This window comes from Prionailurus viverrinus, chromosome B3 (genome assembly GCF_022837055.1).
Source record: "Prionailurus viverrinus isolate Anna chromosome B3, UM_Priviv_1.0, whole genome shotgun sequence".
Classification (NCBI taxonomy): domain Eukaryota; kingdom Metazoa; phylum Chordata; class Mammalia; order Carnivora; family Felidae; genus Prionailurus; species Prionailurus viverrinus.
In genome coordinates, this window is record NC_062566.1 from 55,910,919 (window position 1) to 55,931,206 (window position 20,288).

Below are 20,288 nucleotides of genomic sequence, written 5' to 3' on the forward strand. Positions count from 1 at the left end.
GGATACATTGTTCCTTCCTTTTCTCTTTCTTATCTCTTCCCTCTAGTCTGGTTACTCTGGTTGTTGGTTTGTTTCAGCAGACATATTTAATCCATTCTCTTGATACCTGTTCCACACCTCCTTCTTTATTCTCCCTTCTCTGTCTTGGATTAAGCTGTATTGTTTCTCTCTGAACAAATTTACCTTCTTTCATTTTTCCCTGCCTTCTTCTTAATTTTCCTTTCTCTCTCTCTGGATTAAGCCATATAGTTTATCTGTCTGGGTAACTTACTTTTCTTTTTCTTTTTCCCCACCTCCTTTATTTTCCTTTCTCTGTCTCTGGATTAAGCCATATAGTTTCTCTGGTGAATTTTTATTCTTTCTTCCCTTCCCCCCCCCCCCCCCAACATTTCTTTGTATGGGATAAGGCCTCTTTCATCAGCACTGCCTCCACCCTGTGGTTTACTTGTAGCTGGTGTTTCTGTTTTTTGGTTTGTCTTTTTTTGTTTGTGTGTTTGTGTGTTTTTGTTTTCTGTTTGTCTGTTTGTTTTCCTTTCCAGGGCTACTTCAACAAATCAAAGCACACCTGGTGGAAGGTCCAAAGCATCACCACAAGTAGGGAGACAAAGTAACCCAAGTCACAACAACAGACAGCAAGTAATACTCTCCAAAAAACATCTCCTGAAGGGCCACACCCTGGACAGTGTATGACCCCTCTTTAATATAGTAGTGCTTGCAGGAGCAGGGCACATGACAAGCTTTTAAAATACATAAGGGACAGAAAACTAGCCAAAATGGCGAAACGGAAGAATCCTCCTCAAAAGAAATTCCAGGAAGAAATGACAGCTAAAGAATTGATCAAAACAGATATAAACAATATAACTGAAGAAGAATTGAGAATAATAGTCATAAGATTAATCTCTGGGCTTGAAAAAGCATATAAGACAGCAGAGAATCTATTGCTGCAGAGATCAAGGAACTAAATAGTAATGATAAATTTCAAAATGCTATAAATGAGGTGCAAATTGAAATAGAGGTGGTCACAATGAGGAGAGAAGAAGCAGAGGGGAGAATAGATGAATTAGAAGATAAAATTACGGAAAAAGAGGAAGCTGAGAAAAAGAGATAAAAAATTCTAGATCACAAGGGGAGAATTAGAGAACTAAGTGATTCAATGAAACGGAACAATATCCGTATCATAGGAGTTTCAGAAGAAGAACAAGAGAGAAAGGGGCCAAAGGTATACTTGAATAAATCATAGCTGAGAACTTCCCCAGTCTGCGGAAGGAAACAAACACTGAAATCCAGGAGGCACAAAGAACTCCCTTCAGACGTAACTTGAATCGATCTTATGCACGGCACGTCATAGTGAAACTGGCAAAATACAAAGATAAAGAGATAATTCTGAATGCAGCTAGGGATAAACCAGCCTTAACATACAAGGGTAGACACATAAGGGTAGTAGCAGACCTATCTACTGAAACTTGGCAGGCCCGAAAGGAGTGACAAGAAATTTTCAATGTGATGAACAGGAAAAATATGCAGCCAAGAATCCTTTATCCAGCAAGCCTGTCATTCAGAATAGAAGGAGAGATAAAGGTTTTCCCATACAAACAAAACTGAAGGAATTCATCAGCAATAAACCAGCCCTAAAAGAGATCCTACGGGGGACTCTGTGAGTGAAATGTTGCATGGATCACAAAGGACAAGAGACATCACTGCAAGTATGAAACCTATAGATAACACAATGACTTTAAACCCATGTCTTTCAATAATAATACTGAGTGTAAATGGACTAAATGCTCCAATCAAAAGACACAGGGTATCAGAATGGATTAAAAAAAAAAGACCCATCTATTTGCTATCTCCACGAGACCCATTTTAGACCTGAGGACACCTTCCGATTGAAAGTGAGGGGATGGAGAACCATCTATCATGCTACTGGAAGTCAAAACAAAGCTGGCGTAGCCATACTTATTTCAGACAAACTAGACTTTAAGTTAAAGGTTGTAACAAGAGATGAAGAAGGGCATTATATAGTAATCACAGGGCCTATCCATCAGGAAGAGCTAACAATTATAAATGTCTATGCACCAAATTCAGAAGCACCCAAATCTATAAAACAATCACAAACATAAGCAATCTTATTGGTAAGAATGTGGTAATTGCAGGGGACTTTAATACTCCACCTATAGCAATGGACAGATCATCTAGACAGAAAATCCATAAAGAAACAATGGCCCTGAATGATATACTAGACTAGATGGTCTTGATAGATATATTTAGATTAAAAAAAAAAAAAAAAGCATAAAGCAGCAGAATATACATTCTTCTCGAGTACACATGGAACATTCTCCAAGGTAGATCACATACTGGGTCACAAAACAGTCCTCAATAAATATAAAAGAATTGAAACCATACCATGCACACGTTGAGATCACAGTGCTATGAAACTTGAAATCAACCATAAGAAAAAGTTTGGAAAGCCTCCAAATGCATGGAGGTTAAAGACCATCCTACTAAAGAACAAATGGATCAACCAGGCAGTTGAAGAAGAAATTTTAAAAATATATGGAAACAAATTAAAATGAAAACACAACAATCCAAAGCCTTTAGGATGCAGCAAAGGCAGTCCTAAGAGGAAAATACATTGCAATCCAGGCCTATCTCAAGAAACAAAAATCCAAAATACAAAATCTAACAGCACACCTAAAGGAACTAGAAGCAGAACAGCAAAGGCACCCCAAACCCAGCAGAAGAAGAGAAATAATAAAGATCAGAGCAGAAATAAACAATATAGAATAAAAAAAAAAAGACAACAAACAACAGATCAATGAAACTAAGAGTTGGTTTTTTGAAAAAATAAAATTGATAAACCTTTAGCTAGGCTTCTCGAAAAGAAAAGAGAGAGGACATAAGTAGATAAAATCACGAATGAAAATGGCATTATTACAACCAATCTCTCAGAAATACAAGCAATTTATCAGAGAATACTATGAAAAATTATATGCCAACAAACTGGACAACTGGAAGAAATGGACAAATTCCTAAACACCCACACACTACCAAAACTCAAACTGGAAGAAATAGAAAATTTGAACAGACCTATAACTAGTAAAGAAATTGAATCAGTTATCAAAAATCTCCCAACAAATAAGAGCCCTGGACCAGATGGCTTCCCTCAGGAATTCTACCAGACATTTAAAGCAGAGTTAATACCTATCCTTCTCAAGCTGTTCCAAAAAATAGAAATGGAAGGAAAACTTCTGGACTCATTCTATGAAGCCAGCATTACTTTGATTCCCAAGCCAGACAGAGACCCCACAAAAAAGGAGAACTACAGGCCAATATCCCTGATGAACATGGATGCAAAAATTCTCAACAAGACATCAGCAACTTGAATTCAACAACATATAAAAAGAGTTATTCACCATGATCAAGTGGGATTCATTCCTGGGCTGCAGGGCTGGATCGGTATTCACAAATCAATCAATGTGATACATCACCTTAAGAAAGGGTAAAAACCATGTGATCCTGTCAACAGATGCAGAAAAAGCATTTGACAAAATACAGCACACTTTCTTTTTTTTTTTTTATTTAAAAAAAATTTTTTTTTAATGTTTATTTATTTTTGAGACAGAGAGAGACAGAGCATGAATGGGGGAGGGTCAGAGAGAGGGAGACACAGAATCTGAAACAGGCTCCAGGCTGTGAGCTGTCAGCACAGAGCCTGACGCGGGACTTGAACTCATGGACCACGAGATCATGACCTGAGCTGAAGTTGGCTGCTTAACTGACTCAGCCACCCAGGCACCCCAATACAACATACTTTCTTAATAAAAACCCTCATGAAATTCGGGATAGAAGGAACATACTTAAACATCATAAAAGCCATATATGAAAAGCCCACAGCTAATATCATCCTCAATGGAGAAAAACTGAGAGCTTTTCCCCTGATCAGGAACTCAACAGGGATGTCCACTCTCACCGCTGTTGTTTAATGTAGTGTTGGAAGTCCTAGCATAGCAGTCAGACAACAAAATGAAATGAAAGGCATCAAAATTGGCAAAGAAGAAGTCAAACTTTCACTTTTTGCAGATGACATGATACTCTACGTGGAAAACCCGAAAGACTCCACCAAAAAACTTCTAGAACTGATAGATTAATTCAGCAAATTCGCAGGGTACAAAATCAGTGTACAGAAATCAGTTGTGTTTTTATACACCAATAATGAAGCAACAGAAAGAGAAATCAAGAAACCCATCCCATTTACAATTGCACCAAGAACCATAAAATACCTAGGAATAAACCTAACGAAAGATGTAAAACTTCTGTATGCTGAAAACTATAGAAAGCTTATGAAGGATATTGAAGAAGACACAAAGAAATGGAAAAACATTCCCTATGCTTGGGAATGCAAGCTGGTGCAGCCACTCTGGAAAACAGTATGGAGGTTCCTCAAAAAACTAAAAATAGAACTACCCTACGACCCAGCAATTGCACTACTAGGCATTTATCCAAGGGATACAGTGTGCTGTTTCGAAGGGACACATACACCGCCATGTTTATAGCAGCACTACAAACAATAGCCCAAGTATGGAAAGAGCCCAAATATCCATCGATGGATGAATGGATAAAGAAGAAGTGGTATATACATACAATGGAGTATTACTCAACAATCAAAAAGAACGAAATCTTGCCAGTTGCAACTACGTGGATGGAACTGGAGGGTATTATGCTAAGTGAAATCAGTCAGTCAGAGAAAGACAAAAATCATATGATTTTACTCGTATGAGGACTTTAAGAGACAAAACTGATGAACATGAGGGAAGGGAAATAAAATAGTATAAAAACAGGGAGGAGGACAAAACAGAAGAGATTCATAAATATGGAGAACAAACTGAGGGTTATGGGAGGGGTTGTGGGAGGGAGGATGGAGTAAATGAGCAAGGGGCACTAAGGAATCTACTCCTGAAATCATTGTTGCACTATATGCTAATTTGTATGGAAAATTTTTTAAATAAAAAATTAAATTAAAAAAATATCCCATATGCTCATGGATTGGAAGAATAAATATTGTTAAAATGGCAATACTACCCAAAGCAATCTATACATTCAGTGTAATCCCAATCAAAATTGCACCCACATTATGCTCAAAGCTAGAACAAAGAATCCTAAAATTTGTTTGGAACCACAAAAGACCCTGAATAGCCAAAGTAATACTGAAGAAGAAAACCAAAGCGGGAGGCATCACAGTGCCAGACCTTAGCCTCTAATACAAAGTTGTAATCATCAAGACAATATGGTATTGGCACAAAAACAGACACATAGACCAGTGGAATAGAATAGAGAACGCAGAATTGGACCCACAAGTATATGGCTAATCTTTGGCAAATCAGGAAAGAGTATCCATTGGAAAAAAGACAGTCTCTTTACAAATGGTGCTAGGAGAACTGGACAGCAGCATGTAGAAGAATGAAACTAGACCACTTTCTTACATTGTATATAAAAATAAACTCAAAATAGATGAAAAACCTAAATCTGAGACAGAAAACCATCAAAACCCTAGAAGAGGAAGCAGGCAACAACTTTTTTGACCTCAGCTGCAGCAATTTCTTACTTGACACATCTCCAAAGGCAAGGGAATTAAAAGCAAAAATGAACTATTGGGACCTCATCAAGATAAAAAGCTCCTGTACTGCAAAGGAAACAGTCAACAAAACTAAAAGGCAACTGATAGATTGGGGAAAGATATTTGCAAATGAAAATCGGATAAAGGGCCAGTATCCAAAATCTCTAAAGAACTCACCAAACTCCACACCCAAAAAACAAATAATCCAGTGAAGAAATGGGCAGAAGACATGAATAGACACCTCTCTAAAGAAGACATCCAGATGGCCAACAGACACATGAAACGATGCTCAACTTCACTCATCAGGGAAATGCAAATCAAAGGCACACTGAGATACCGCCTCACACTGGTCAGAATGGCTAAAATGAACAAATCAGGAAACTATAGATGCTGGCAAGGATGTGGAGAAATGGGAACCCTCTTGCACTGTTGGTGGGAATGCAAACTGGTGCAGCTGCTCTGGAAAACAGTGTGGAGTTTCCTCAAAAAATTCAAAGTAGAACTCCATGACCCAGCAATAGCACTGCTAGGAATTTACCTAAGGGATACAGGAGTGCTGATGCATAGGGGCACACGTACCCCAATGTTTATAGCAGCGCTTTCAACAATAGCCAAATTATGCAAAGAACCTAAATGTTCATCAACTGAAGAATGGATAAAGAAGATGTGGTTTATATGTACAATGGAATACTACTTGACAGTGTAATAGAATAAAATCATGCGATTTGCAGCAATGTGGATGCAACTTGAGGGTATTGTGCTAAATGAAATAAGTCAGAGAAAGATATCATACGATTTTACTTACACGTGGATCTTGAGAAACTTAACACAAGACCACGGATGAAGGGAAGGAGAAAAAATAGAGAGGGAAGGAGGCAAACCATGAGAGACTCTTAAAAACTGAGAACAAACTGAGGGTTGATGGGGGCTGGGGGAGAGGAGAAAGTGGGTGATGGGCACTGAGGAGGGCATTTGTTGGGAGGAGTACTTGGTGTTGTATGTAAGCCAACTTGACAATAAATTATATTAAAAAAACAGATTAAAGGAGAAATATTATATAATCATCAATATAAAAGAAGAAAGTGGGATGAGATTCGATGGCTCAGGAGCCCATATAGCTAGATAAAAGTCTGAGCCACTGGTTACTTTGGCAACTGGATGATGGGTAGAAAAGAACTGTGAGGGGCACCGAGGTGGCTCAGTCAGTTGAGGGTCTATTGATTTTAGCCCAGGTTATGAACTCAAATGGTTTGTGGGATGGAGACCTGTGCCCAGCTCTGTGCTGACAGTGTGGAGCCTGCTTGGGATTCTCTTTTTCATCTCTCTCTCTCCCTCCCCTACTCGTGTGCATGCTGTCCCTTGCTTTTTCTCTCTCTCAAAATAAACAAACTTAAAAAAAGAGAAAACTATGAGCTAGCCCAGAACAGTGGGAAGGAGAATCAGCCAATGAGGTAGGAGGAAAATCAGGGACACCTGGGTGGCTCAGTTGGTTGAGTGTCGGACTTCGGCTCAGGTCATGATCTCATGGATTGTGAGTTCAAGCCCCCATCAGGCTCTGTGTTCATAGCTCAGACCCTGGAGCCTCCTTTGGATTCTTTGTCTCCCTCTCTCTCTGCCCCTCCCCCATTTGTGCTCTGTCTGTCTGTCTCTCTCTCAAAAATAAACATTAAAAAAAGGTTGGGGGGGGGGGGGAGGAAAATCAGTGTGGTATCTTGGGAGTTAAGTGAAGAAAGTGCTTCATATATGTAGGTGGTCATCGCCCACCTGGTGCTGTCCTATCCCGGATGCTACAGATAGGTCAAGTAAGGTGGGAACTGAGAACTGACCTGGATTGGCAAGATGAAACCTTTTTGTGACTTTCATTAGAATAGGTTTGTAGAACAATGAAAACTAAATAGGAGTGGGTTAAAGAGAGGATTGGGGAGAAATAGAGAAAGGGAGTATAGACAATTTTCTGGAGGAGTTTATTTTTTTAGATTTTTAAATTTTTTTTGTTTTTACTTTTATTTGCATTTATTTTATGTAGAATTTACTCCCAGGCCGTAGTTTTTATTTCCTCAGTTTCTTCTGGGAAATGCTTTTTTTTCTGTGAAAACTTTTCTGGTTTAGGAACTATTTGCTCTTTTTCAGTAAGGATTATCTCAGTGTGACAGAGAGAGCTCACATATGGGTTAATCTGACCGTGAGCCCTGTAAGTTCTACACCACATCTTGGTGGCTTTGTTCACCTGGATTTGTTCAATGGCTAGAGGATCTACATCTAAATCCTCAAGTTCACTATTACTCTCCACATTTTTAAGCCTGTGCAGTAAAAATTCCACATTCTTTTTGGGCCACCAACCCTGTGTCCATCCCCACTGTTTGGCCTGGACATACCTACCAACTCCACCAGTATAGTGATAGAATGGCACACATTGCTTCTGCAAAGTGACATCTTTGAGATACTTGGTGGCTTTTTGGATATGCATACCCTTCATGGCCTGGGCAGTTTCATGTGTATTCTTAAAGTGGACACAAAGATTTGTACTTTTTGATTTGCATGATTGTGTAGTGTTTTCTGGATCAAGTGAATAGTGAACCATTGTTAGAGATCACCTTAGGCCGCTATGGGAAGAACTGGTTCTTTTTTTTTTTTTTTTTTTTTAAAGAAGAGTGGTAAAACAGGAAAGGGGCTGAAAGGGAAGTAAAATCCTTCCTTAGTTTATTCCTTTTTTTTTTTAATGGCAGTTATTATAGCATGCTTGTGTACTGATGGTAATGCTCTAGGAGGCATGAAAAAAAATGATAATGTAGGACAGAGGAAGAATAATTCAAGGAGCCACATTCTTGCATAGCCATCAAGGAAAGGAACCTGGGCACAAATGATGGGGTTAGCCCATTCTTTAAGAGCAAGAACACTTTATCCATTGTAACTGAGAAAAGGCAGAATTAAGTGGAGACACATAGAGGGAAGCATTTAGGCTTGGTGGTGGGAAGTTGAAGTTCTCTCATTGCTTTTATTTTCTCAGTGCAGAAAGAGGCAAGGCCTTTTGCTGGGAGTGCAGAATGGTGTTGGAGTTTGAGGAGAGAAGAAGACAAGTGAAATAATAGTTACCATGGAGAGGGAGAGAGGGAAGCTAGCATCAGCAAAATAGATTGCTGGCCTGTGCTGAAAGCTCATTTGAGTATTATGGCAATTTAAGGGGAGGTTGTCAGGACAGTTGTTTGTTTTTCTCCACACACCTTTAATTGCTTGTTTAGATTTACAGGTTAGTCTGAGAGTTGGTTTTAACCTGGGTGAGGATCTGGTTAGCACTGTGAAAGAGCAAGAGGAGAGAACTGAGAGAACATTATTGTGGGTGAACATAGGTCAGGCTGTGTGAGGAATGAACTTTCCCTTTATTTACATATCACTAGCTGGTTCCTTTTAAGATTTCAGTAAGATTTTCATAGTTTTCTTTAAATCTCAAATAAAATTAATTTCATACTTTTTGGATCATGATTATGATTGAAATCATTTTCTCATATTGTTCCATTAATATCAAATCAAAAGTTGCTTTTGTAGATTTGTTTTATGTAGTACAATTTTGTTTAATTTATTCATTCCTTTTAAGAAACTTAAGTTGAAACACTTAGATTTTCTAGGTATGCTGTCATGTTATCTGCAAAAATCAGTATTTTGATTTTGTCTTGCCATATGTGTTCCAGAAGAATGTAAAAAAAAAAAAACAAAAATTTTAAGGAAGAATATTAAAACATCTGTGGCCTCCATCTATGTTAAGAAATATCTTATTACCACCTTACATCCCACCCCTTTTTTTCCCTCAAGCAGTATGGTCTAATTGAAGTTACTGCGAGGATGGAAATGTTCTGTATCTATACTCATAGGGTAGCCACTAGCTACATGGAGCTGTTGAGCACTTGAAATGTGGCCAGAGCAAGTGAGGGACTGAATTTTAAATTTCATTTATTTATTTTCTCTCTGTGTTGTTTTTTATTTGAGAGAGACAGAATGGGGGAGAGGGATGAGGGGGAGAGAGAGAGGGAGGGAGAGAGAGAGAGAGAGAGAGAGAGAGGAGAGAGAATCTTAAGCAGGCTCCATGTTCAGCAAGGAGCTTGACACAGGGCCCAGTCGTCGCATAACCCTGGGATCATGACCTGAGCTGAAATCAAGAGTCAGACTTCAATGGACTGAGCCACCCAGGTGCCCCTTAAATTTTGTTTAGTTTTAGGTTGCTATTTTATTGGCCATTGCAGCTCTACACATAACCTCCATTCTAAAATTTGTATTAAATCTTCTCTCTTTTGTAGACCTGACAGTACTTGTTTTGGAGTATGGAGCAGATTCAGGGAGCTATTGTAAAATAGTACAGTTGTCATATGGCCTTCACCTAGTTTCTCCTGGTGATAATATCTTACATAATTGTAGTATGTTGTCCAAACTAGGAAGGAGATATTGGTATACGATTATCACCTTAAGTGCAGATCTGACCTGAGTCAGCTTTCACTATTTTTTTTCTTTTTTTACATGAGGGAAGAGAGTATGTGAAACTTTATCACATGTATAGATTTGTACACCCAACACCACAATCTATGGATACAATACACAATATGTGGACACAATCTATTATATCTATAATCTATTGTATACAATCTATTGTATCCATAGATACACGTATACAATGTAGGATACAAAACTATTCCATCACCACAAGGAAATTCCCTCAAAACAAAAATTATTTACCATACTTAGTAATAGTATCCTTAGTATAGGACCATCAGATCAGAATGCATTACAACAGGAATGATGTTTAGTCTCTGTTGCACTACTAGTGAGTTGTTTATATGGTTGCTTTTGAGACTCTCTACTATTTAACTCTACTATTTAACTTTAAGATGTATTAGTTACATTGAATAGGGATGTGTGAGGCACATAGAAGTCCTGAGCTGCATACATTTACAGTATTCTGTTCCATACAGCTTCAGAGTTGAACTTTTGTTTACTTAATAATTTGAATCGTCATGTTCATTATTGTTTCTTCCTGATTTGAAGTATGCCTTAATTTCCTCACTCCATCTGGGTCTCATGTTGATCCTTTGTATCTCAACTCTTGCAATGGCTTGTTTTCCTGCTTCCTTTCTGCTATTCAGTTGAAACTTCTAGTGCCTAGGGTTATAGTGACCTACTTAACAAAATTTTTAAGAGTCCATTTCTGTTAGCACCCCACAATTTCAGCTATTTTCTTACTTCCATTGGGGGCTATATTACATAGTTCTCCATGCTTTCCACCCACTCTCTGATCTCTTACCTTTGGTTACCAATAGGTCTGGGCTCATTTCTCCAGTTCTTCCCTTCTCCTTCTAGATTTATTCTCCCCGGAGCTCATTTTGTCTCTGACGTTCATTCCCTCCTTCACATTCACATTGTTCTGTGCTTGTAGTACTCTTGTGGTTTCTTTGTTTGGATTATTAAAAGAGTTTCCTTGCTGGTCTCCCCACCTCCTCCTTCCAGTCTGTTCTTTTTACCTCCAGCAGAGTAAACATCCCAAGAACTTTCCTGATCATGTCCCGTCCCTACTTAAAATTTTTTATGAATTCCATTGGCCTGCATGTTATAAACCAAACACCTTAATATGACATTCAAGTCCATCCTTAACCTGATTCCAATCTATATTCCATTATTTTCTCTTACCATTTGTGCCATCCATATCAGACACTGCCTGACACACACAGTACTTTGCTCCCATTTTGCATTGTTCACAGTGTTCTTTTTACTTAAAATGCTTTTCCTTCTTCCTGTTGTAAGGTGTTCAGATTTTCAACATCCAACTTTTTCTTTTTCATTTTCACTTTCATCCAAATATCTAGGTAGTTATATGCTCTTAGGTTGTTAACCACTCTCACTTTTTTCTTGAAAGATGTAAATAATGCCCGCTTTGGCAGCACATATACTATAACTGAAGCAGAGAAGATTAGCATGGCCCTTGTGCAAGGATAACATGTAAATTCATGAAGCTTTACATATTTTTTTTAGAAAAAGGATGTTTTTTTTGTGTTTTTTTGTTTTTTTTTTAAATTTTTTTTTCAACGTTTTATTTTATTTTTGGGACAGAGAGAGACAGAGCATGAACGGGGGAGGGGCAGAGAGAGAGGGAGACACAGAATCGGAAACAGGCTCCAGGCTCCGAGCCATCAGCCCAGAGCCTGACACGGGGCTCGAACTCACGGACTGCGAGATCATGACCTGGCTGAAGTCGGACGCTCAACCGACTGCGCCACCCAGGCGCCCCAGGAAAAGGATGTTTTTAAATATAATTTTTAAGAGATAATGTATTTATATGGTGTAAAAATAAGGTAAAAATTCATCAAAGTTACCCTCCCCCCCTTTTAAATGTTTTGTTATTTATCGTTGAGAGTGAGAGAAAGCACAAGCAGGGGAGGGGCAGAGAGAGAGGGAGACACCGAATCTGAAGCAGGCTCCAGGCTCTGAGCTGTCAGCACAGAGCCTGATGCAGGGCTCAAACTCATGAACTGCGAGATCATGACCTGAGCCGAAGTCAGCCACTTAACCAATTGAACCACCCAAGCGCCCCAAAGTTAAACCCTTTTTTGAAAGACACTATTAAGCAAATGAGAAGACATGTCACAGAGTAGGAAAAAATATTTCAGAACACACATCTGACAAAGGACTTATATCCAGAATATATAAACAATTTTCACAACTCAATAATAAATGAATAAACATGAGCAAAAGATTTGTATAGACCTTTCATCAAAGAAGAGACACTTACAGTAGCAAATGGTGAACATCTTTAGTTATCAGAGAAATGCACATTAAAACCACAGTAAGACATTGCTACCCAGCAGTTAACCTAAAAAGATGATTCTAAATGCTTGTGAGAGACAGAAATCAGAGGTTGCCAGAGACTGGGAATGGAGGGGAAGGGACTGACTACAGCCTTTAAGGGAACTCTAGCGGTGATAGAAATACTCTATGCATTGACTGCAGTGGTAGTTACATGCCTGTGTATCTTTAAAAACTCATAGAACTGTGTATACCTAAAGTTTGGATTTAACTGTGTAAATTATACCTTAATAAACCTGACTCAAAAAAAACTAAAAGGTAAACCATGAAACAAATCTCCTACTTTACCTCTGCTCTCCCAAATGTACTCATTTTCTATACTGCCCTTATCCCTCTTTCCAACCAACAATATAGGTAGCTATATTGTTACTATTTCCTAAATGTATTCTTCCAGAATTCCTTTTTGCATATATAATAAATATGAATATATATTCTCATTTTTCTCTTTTTGAGTCAAAAGGTAATGTGATGTATATTTTACACTTGTCTTTTTTCCCCACAGTATATCTAGGAGATATTCCCATGTGAGGATATAGGACTTCTTCCTTCTTTTTTTGCAGCTGCAAAGTATATTCCATTTTAAATATGTACTGTAATTTATTTAATCAGTCCACTATTTATGTACATAAGGGTTGCTTGCAGTCTTTTGCTATCACAAACATTAATGTAGTGAACGAATGTCTTACATCCGTTATTTTTGTACATATGCAAGTATATCTATAAAATAAATTTCCAGAAGTGAAATGGCTTTGTCAAAGAGAATGCATGCATTTGTAATTTTGATAGATATTGCCAAATTGCCGTTAATTAGGGAAATTTGAAGAGATCATCTATTTTAAGGCCCCATTAAATGTTGCCTATTCTTTTTAAAAAAAAATTTTTTTTTTAAACATTTATTCATTTTTGAGACAGAGCATGAACGGGGGAAGGTCAGAGAGAGAGGGAGACACAGAATCCAAAACAGGCTCCAGGCTCTGAGCTGTCAGCACAGAGCCCGACGCGGGGCTCGAACTCACAGACCGCGAGATCATGACCTGAGCTGAAGTCGGACGTCCAACCGACTGAGCCACCCAGGCACCCCAAATGTTGCCTTATTCTTAAGACTTTCTTCTTCAGCGGGACTTTTCTTTCTTCCCTTTCTCCAAATGGAACTAATCCTTACCACTCTTAGGCTTTTTCATAGCTCGTTGTACTTTGCTAATGATGTTCATTATAATCTGCTTTAAATTAGAATTAGTTGTATATATGGCTGTTTTCCCCAGGTGGGTTGAGTTGTCTTTTCTGCTTTATATAAAAATTTGAATTTTTATTGACCTGGCATTATTTCTTTGATGAGTCACATCAAGATCTTTCTATACAGCTGATCTGTCTTTAGCTCTCACTTTTTCATGGCAGAAGCAAGGTCAGGGGTGCTCTTAACTGGAAAGGATCCCCTGGGTTTGTCTTGGCTAGAATCTGTTAGGGGACATCTAGATGTCTGATTAACTGTGGACTGGACTGCAGAGTCTGGTAATAACTCTGGGGATTTTTATCCTGACAGTTACTGGAATTAAAATAACTGGGCAAAAGTACGTGCTACAAAAACATTTTTGTTAGTGAAGGCTCTTGTCAGGTAATGAATAAAAGTATAGCCAGTGAAATGTTATTTAGTGAAAAAGATTGATGGTAGGCTTTCATATATAATCCTACACATTCTTTGTTTAGAAAAGGAATCTCTGACCTCAGAGTTCTATCAAATTGAGAATATTAAATATTCCTGTCAGTCATGAATGTCTTAGGAAAATATTGAGATCTACCGACTATGATTGTCAATGAATGGCAGCTAAGAAAAGAAAGGAGATCTAAATATATTGCAGGAACTTTTGATTACCGAAATTGTTGTAAATACAGGGGCGCCTGGGTGGCACAGTCGGTTAAGAGTCCGACTTCAGCTCAGGTCATGATCTCACAGCTCGTGAGTTCGAGCCCCGCGTCGGGCTCTGTGCTGATAGCTCAGAGCTTGGTGCCTGCTTCGGATTCTGTGTCTCCCTCTCACTCTGACCCTCCCCTATTCATGCTCTGTCTCTCTCTGTCTCAAAAATAAATAAACGTTAAAAAAAAAAAAACTTAAAAAAATAAATACAAAGACTATTTTTAAAATAGTTACAGCTTAAGAAAAAAACAAAAAGGAGTAATTAAAAAGGGAAGAGAGGGGCGCTTGGTCAAGAGAGTCAGCATGTGACTCTTGATCTTGAGGTTGTGAGTTCAAGCTCCATGTTGGTTACAGAGTTTACTTAAAAATGAAGTCAGGGACACCTGGGTGGCTCAGTCAAATTGAGCATCTGACTTCGGCTCAGGTCATGATCTCACTATTCATTCGAGCCCCATGTCAGGCTTTGGGCTCACAGCTCAGAGCCCAGAGCCTGCTTCGGATTCTGTGTCTCCCTCTCTCTCTGCCCCTCCCCTGCACGCACACTCTGTTTCTCTCTCAGAAATAAATAAACGTTAAAAAAAAAAAAATGAAACTCTTAAAAAAGGGAAGACAGAATTTCATGAAAGAAGAAATATACAGAAAACTATTTGAACAGATTACAAAAATGAGTAAATGAAGGAAGAACGTGTAGAGTGATTATCTTTTAGCATATGACCAGAATGATTTTGGTAACAAGATTTTAAAAATAACATTTATTGGGGCATCTGGGTGGCTCAGTCGGTTGAATGTCTGACTTCGGCTCAGGTCATGATCTCAGTTTGTGAGTTTGAGCCCCACATTGGGCTCTGTGCTGGCAGCATGGAGCCTGGAGCCTGCTTCAGATTCTGTGTGTGTGTCTCTCTCTCTGCCCTTACCCTACTCATGGTCTGTCTGTCTGTCTCTCTCTCAAAAATAAATAAACATTAAAAATAAATAAGTAAATAAAAACAACATTTATTATAGTCTTTTTCTGGCTATAAAAGTAATACATCTCAATTGAGGATAATTTGAAGTTACTGGGAAAGAAAAGTCTACTAATGAAAATTATTGGCTGTGAATATTTTCAGGTTTGTCAAGTTTTCATATTGAGTTATGGTGCCATCCATGAGTCTTTAGGGTATTGATTTGATCCTTGTGAAGCAGTAGAGTGGAAACAATGTATGATTTCAAATCAAAAGACGTTGGTTGATGTCTGGTTTTATCACTTACTAATTCTGTGTCCTCACATAAGTTTAGTTAACCTCTCAGAGCCTGTTTCTATGTCTGTGAAATGAGCAAGACTAAGACCTTGCTATCACAGTTTATATTCCAGTGGAAGAAGACAGGCAGTGAACAAATAAGTAAAAATATAAATAAAATTAATTTTAGGTATTGAAAGGTATTATGTTAAAAAAATAAAACAGTAAAAAAGGGTGGAGTGGCATTGAAGGTGGGGAGGGGTAGTATTTTAGATTAGGATAATTAAGGGGTACTTCTCTGAGGAGGTAACATTGCAGCAGAGAGCCTAATGTGAAGTAGAAGAGCTACTTCACATGCATTGGAGGCATGTGAAGAGATGGCTTTCCAGCTGGAGTGAGTAGCAGAAGACGCTAGAAACACGGTTGGTTGTAGCATAAACCATAACTAAATCCATTTTGGAATGGGGCCAATGCCAAATCATGGAAATCTTGTAGGCTGAATAAGAGTTTGGACTTAGTATTCTAATTTGAGCTCTCTGAGAACTGAGATCATGTATTATTCATGTTTGGCTTTATTCCCAGTACCTAGCATGTAATAGTTACCCAATAACTTGATTTATGAATATATGAATTATATATTTAGAGAGGGATATAAGTTGCCATCATTTTTGAATTGAGTTTGAATGAAATAGCCAAGACATGAAGAGGTTGGCATCTTTACTTAGAGATTCCTTGTGGTCTTACTGTACTTAAATGTAACCAGCTTAGCATGATTCTGGATATGTGAAGGCATTTAGTGTTTTTCTTTTTTATTTTTAAAAAATGTTTGTTTATTTTGAGGAGGGGGGAAGAGAGAGAGAGAGAGCACAAGCAGGGAAAGGGCAGATAGACAGGGAGAGAGAAAATCCCAAGCAGGCTCTGCACTGTCAGCATAGTCTGATTTGGGGCTTAATCTCATGAACCATGAGATTCTGACCTGTGCCAGAATCAAGAGCCAGACACTTAACCTACTGAGCCACCCAGGCGCCCCAAGTGTTTTCTAATGTACAAAATTTATTTATCATAAATGCTACTGTATTTTAAAATGTAGGTAGAAAAAAATTGGGCTCACTGATCACTAAAATGTTAGTTTTTAACATGATTTAGAGATATTCTCTAATTTTCTGTAATTTCAAAATAAAAAATTAGAAATTTAAGTAGTATTTTATTGTGACAGTAATGTGCGTTTCTCCCATCTACTTCATGTGCTCAAGTGTGTGAGTCTTTTGTTATTTGAAGTTCATTTTGTTATTCTTTACTTCATTTTGTTGTAGCCTCGAGCTGTGGCAGGCTTTCGAGGGACAGTTCGTTATGCATCAATAAATGCTCATCGAAACAGGGTAGGTATATGAACTTAGAGTCATGTCTGCATAAGCATGCTGATGGCTTGAATCAGATTGACTTTTTTATATTAGAGTACACAAGTGTGGAAGGTACTTGGAAGCAAAGGGTAATGTGTTAGTAATACTAATGTATGGTGGTGTGTATAGTAGATAGTAGATGCTCACAGCTACATAAAAATAAAATTGGATTTGTTGGAAAAGATAATAGCTCTGTGTGTGTGTGTGTGTGTGTGTGTGTAGGGAATCTTGTGTCCTTAATTAGGTGTAAGTAAGTGTTAACAAGTTGAATATAGAATTTTGAAGAAATAAATTATCTGTGTTCTAATCTTAAGTTATTTGGGAATATCATACTATCAATACCTAATGAAATATAGGAGTCAGCATTGTACCTGCAGTATGCATCTAATCTGTGATATCCTCTCCATTAAACCTTTTCTTTTCATGAAGATCTCTCAAACAGAGATAACTTTAAAATTTGCATCCTTAGTAAATTATACCTAAATTATACCTTAGTAAATTAAAATTTTAAAGTCTCTTTTTTACTTTGCTCCTTTTGTTCTTTTGATTTTTTTTTTTCTTATTCTGAATCTTAATTATGAGTGGGAAAGGTGTTTATTTTATGGAATCGGAATCCTTGAACTTGTCTGGATGAAGCTGAGGCATTTAACAAGTGAATCCTTGATAAAAGAGAAATCTTTTGGGGCGCCTGGGTGGCTCAGTCGGTTAAGCGTCTGACTTCGACTCAGGTCATGATTTCACAGTTCATGAGGTCAGGCCCCATGTCGGGCTCTATGCTGACAGCTCAGAGCCTGGCGCCTGTTTCAGATTCTGTGTCTCCCTCTCTCTCTGACCCTCCCCCGTTCATGCTCTGTCTCTCTCTATCTCAAAAATAAATTAACATTAAAAAAAATCTTTTCTTGACCTTTTATTACTTTATTCTTGTTCTGTGAAGCCAAAGTTGCCTTATTGAAAATTTGACTAATGCTAACTATAGTAAGAAGAGTATGCTGTGGTCTTATATGCTGTGCTCTAGTTAATTTAATTTGGTTTCTTATAATATGATTATAAACTGAAAATAGGAAAAGTATTTTTATCAGTGCATAATGTAGCACTCTGCCAAGCCTGTCAGCTCATTTGGTTTGATTCAGTGTTGTATTAATATGGCATCTAGTCAACTATTCTGCCTTGAAAAGATATATTCTTAAAATCCTTTAGAATTACTAGGCCTTCTAATTAATTCTGTGTAAAAATTTGGTCAACATTAGAATCTTTGAGATAAGACAGTCTTTCTGAGATAAGCATAAACATTTCCAGAGATCATTATAACTACATATGCATTTCCAAAGAAGCTAGTAGAAAGAGATTATATATTTTTACTTTTTTTAATTTGTACAAATTTCTTTTAAAAAGCTTTTCTAGTATAGAGTGCTCTAACAGTTAACTCTGTTAACCTGCATATTATTTGTTTTTCATCTGACCTTGGTAAAGGAATTTGATTATGTATATCAGCAGTTCTTAACCTTCTTTTCTGCTTCCAAGACACCTGAGATGTAGAATCCTTTACAGAGCTTCACAGTGGTTGTTAGTTTATGTGGTGATGCAGGAGTGCAACTAGTGGAACTTTCAGAGGCGCTGGTCTAATTTTAAAAGACTGCTCAGATAATTCTAATATACTTCTTTCTTCCCTATTCTGTGATCTTGATAATTTCTAAGCATAATGCACTCCATTTCTTTTTTTTTTTGGTACCTTGATCTTAAACTTTTAACATGAATAATTCTCAGACAATATACAACTTTTCAAAATACATGGGGGCGCCTGGGTGGCGCAGTCGGTTAAGCGTCCGACTTCAGCCAGGTCACGATCTCGCGGTCCGTGAGTTCGAGCCCCGCGTCGGGCTCTGGGCTGATGGCTCAGAGCCTGGAGCCTGTTTCCAATTCTGTGTCTCCCTCTCTCTCTGCCCCTCGCCCGTTCATGCTCTGTCTCTCTCTGTCCCCAAAATAAATAAACGTTGAAAAAAAAATTAAAAAAAAAAAAATACATGAACTCTGTTCACTACATTGTTCTACATTTCAATCCATTAATATTTGTAGTATCTCAGTAATTTGAAGAAATTATTTTACTGTCTTCTGATTCTGTGGTTGCTATTGAGAAGATCTTTGTCCATTTAATTTTTGTTATTTTTTTATTTAGCTTGTCATTTTTCTTTGACTATTTTGGATATCTTCTCTTTGTCTTTGCTGTTCTACAGATATGTTCTTTTGTGCCTGTATGTGGATTTCTTTATAATTGTTCTGTTTGCAGGGTGCCTGGGTATCTCAGTCAGTTGAGCATCTGACTTAAACTCAGATCATGATCTTGCAGTTCATGAGTTCAAGCCTCACATTGCGCTTGCTGCTCTCAGCGCAGAGCCTGCTTGGCATCCTCTGCCCCTCACCCCCACCTCTGCCCACCCCTGGCTTGCGCTCTCTCAAAAATAAACAAACATTAAAAATAATTATTATTCTGTTTGGGATTTGTTGTGCTTCCTAAATCTGAGCATTCATGTCTTTCATCGATTTTGGAAGAACCTCAGACATTTCATATTGCCTCTTTCTCTTTCTTTCTGTACCCTCTTTTTTCATATCTCAAATTGATATATTTGTTAGATCTTCTTGTTTTGCCCTCCATGTCTTTTAGGTTCACTCTCAGACCTAACTCTTTGTGCCTCTGGTTTGCATTTCTAAATACTTTCTTCAGATCTGTCTTCCAGTTCATTAATTTTTTTCCTGCTGATTTTGATTACTTTTTAATCTGTCCCTTGAGTTTTTAATTTCTAGATACTCTGTTTGGTCTTTTTTCAAATCTAATAGGTCTTTTTATTTTTTTGGGTAGGATATGGTTCCTTCCTGATGACATTTATTCCCTTTTTTTTTAAAGCTTAAACATTCTAAAAATTCTTTAAAAAAATTTTTTTAATGTTTATTTATTTTTGAGACAGAGACAGAGCATGAGACAGACAGAGGGAGACACAGAATCCAAAGCAGCACCAGACTCTGAGCTGTCAGCACAGAGCCCAACACACGGCTCGAACTCACAAACTATGAAATCATGACCTGAACTGAAATTGGACGCTTAACCAACTGAGCCACCCAGGCCCCCCTAAACATTCTTATTTCATATTCTGTATCCTATAATTCCATATCTGAAATTCTTGGATATCTAATTCTGCTCTGTAATTTATCTTGTCATTAGCTTATGATAGCCTGCTTTCTAATGTATTTTATACTTGTGAATAATGAGCTTATATTTTATGGGACTTTATCTATAGGACTTCTTTGAAGCC

General features: G+C 37.8%; 1 protein-coding gene and 2 pseudogenes across 4 annotated transcripts in view; 2 read left to right on the top strand and 1 right to left on the bottom strand.

Moving 5' to 3' along the window:
* Window positions 1–20,288, top strand: part of TTBK2 (tau tubulin kinase 2) — a 164,768-nt gene that overhangs the window by 83,563 nt on the left and 60,917 nt on the right. For all 4 annotated transcript variants that reach the window (XM_047862921.1, XM_047862922.1, XM_047862920.1 and 1 more), the window contains one exon: window positions 16,897–16,962. In XM_047862921.1, coding sequence (XP_047718877.1) covers window positions 16,897–16,962 — 66 coding nt within the window. The remainder of the gene's footprint in view (window positions 1–16,896; window positions 16,963–20,288) is intronic.
* On the bottom strand, window positions 7,625–8,192 carry LOC125167453 (60S ribosomal protein L17-like; annotated as a pseudogene).
* LOC125169174 (uncharacterized) lies at window positions 11,521–11,618 on the top strand (annotated as a pseudogene).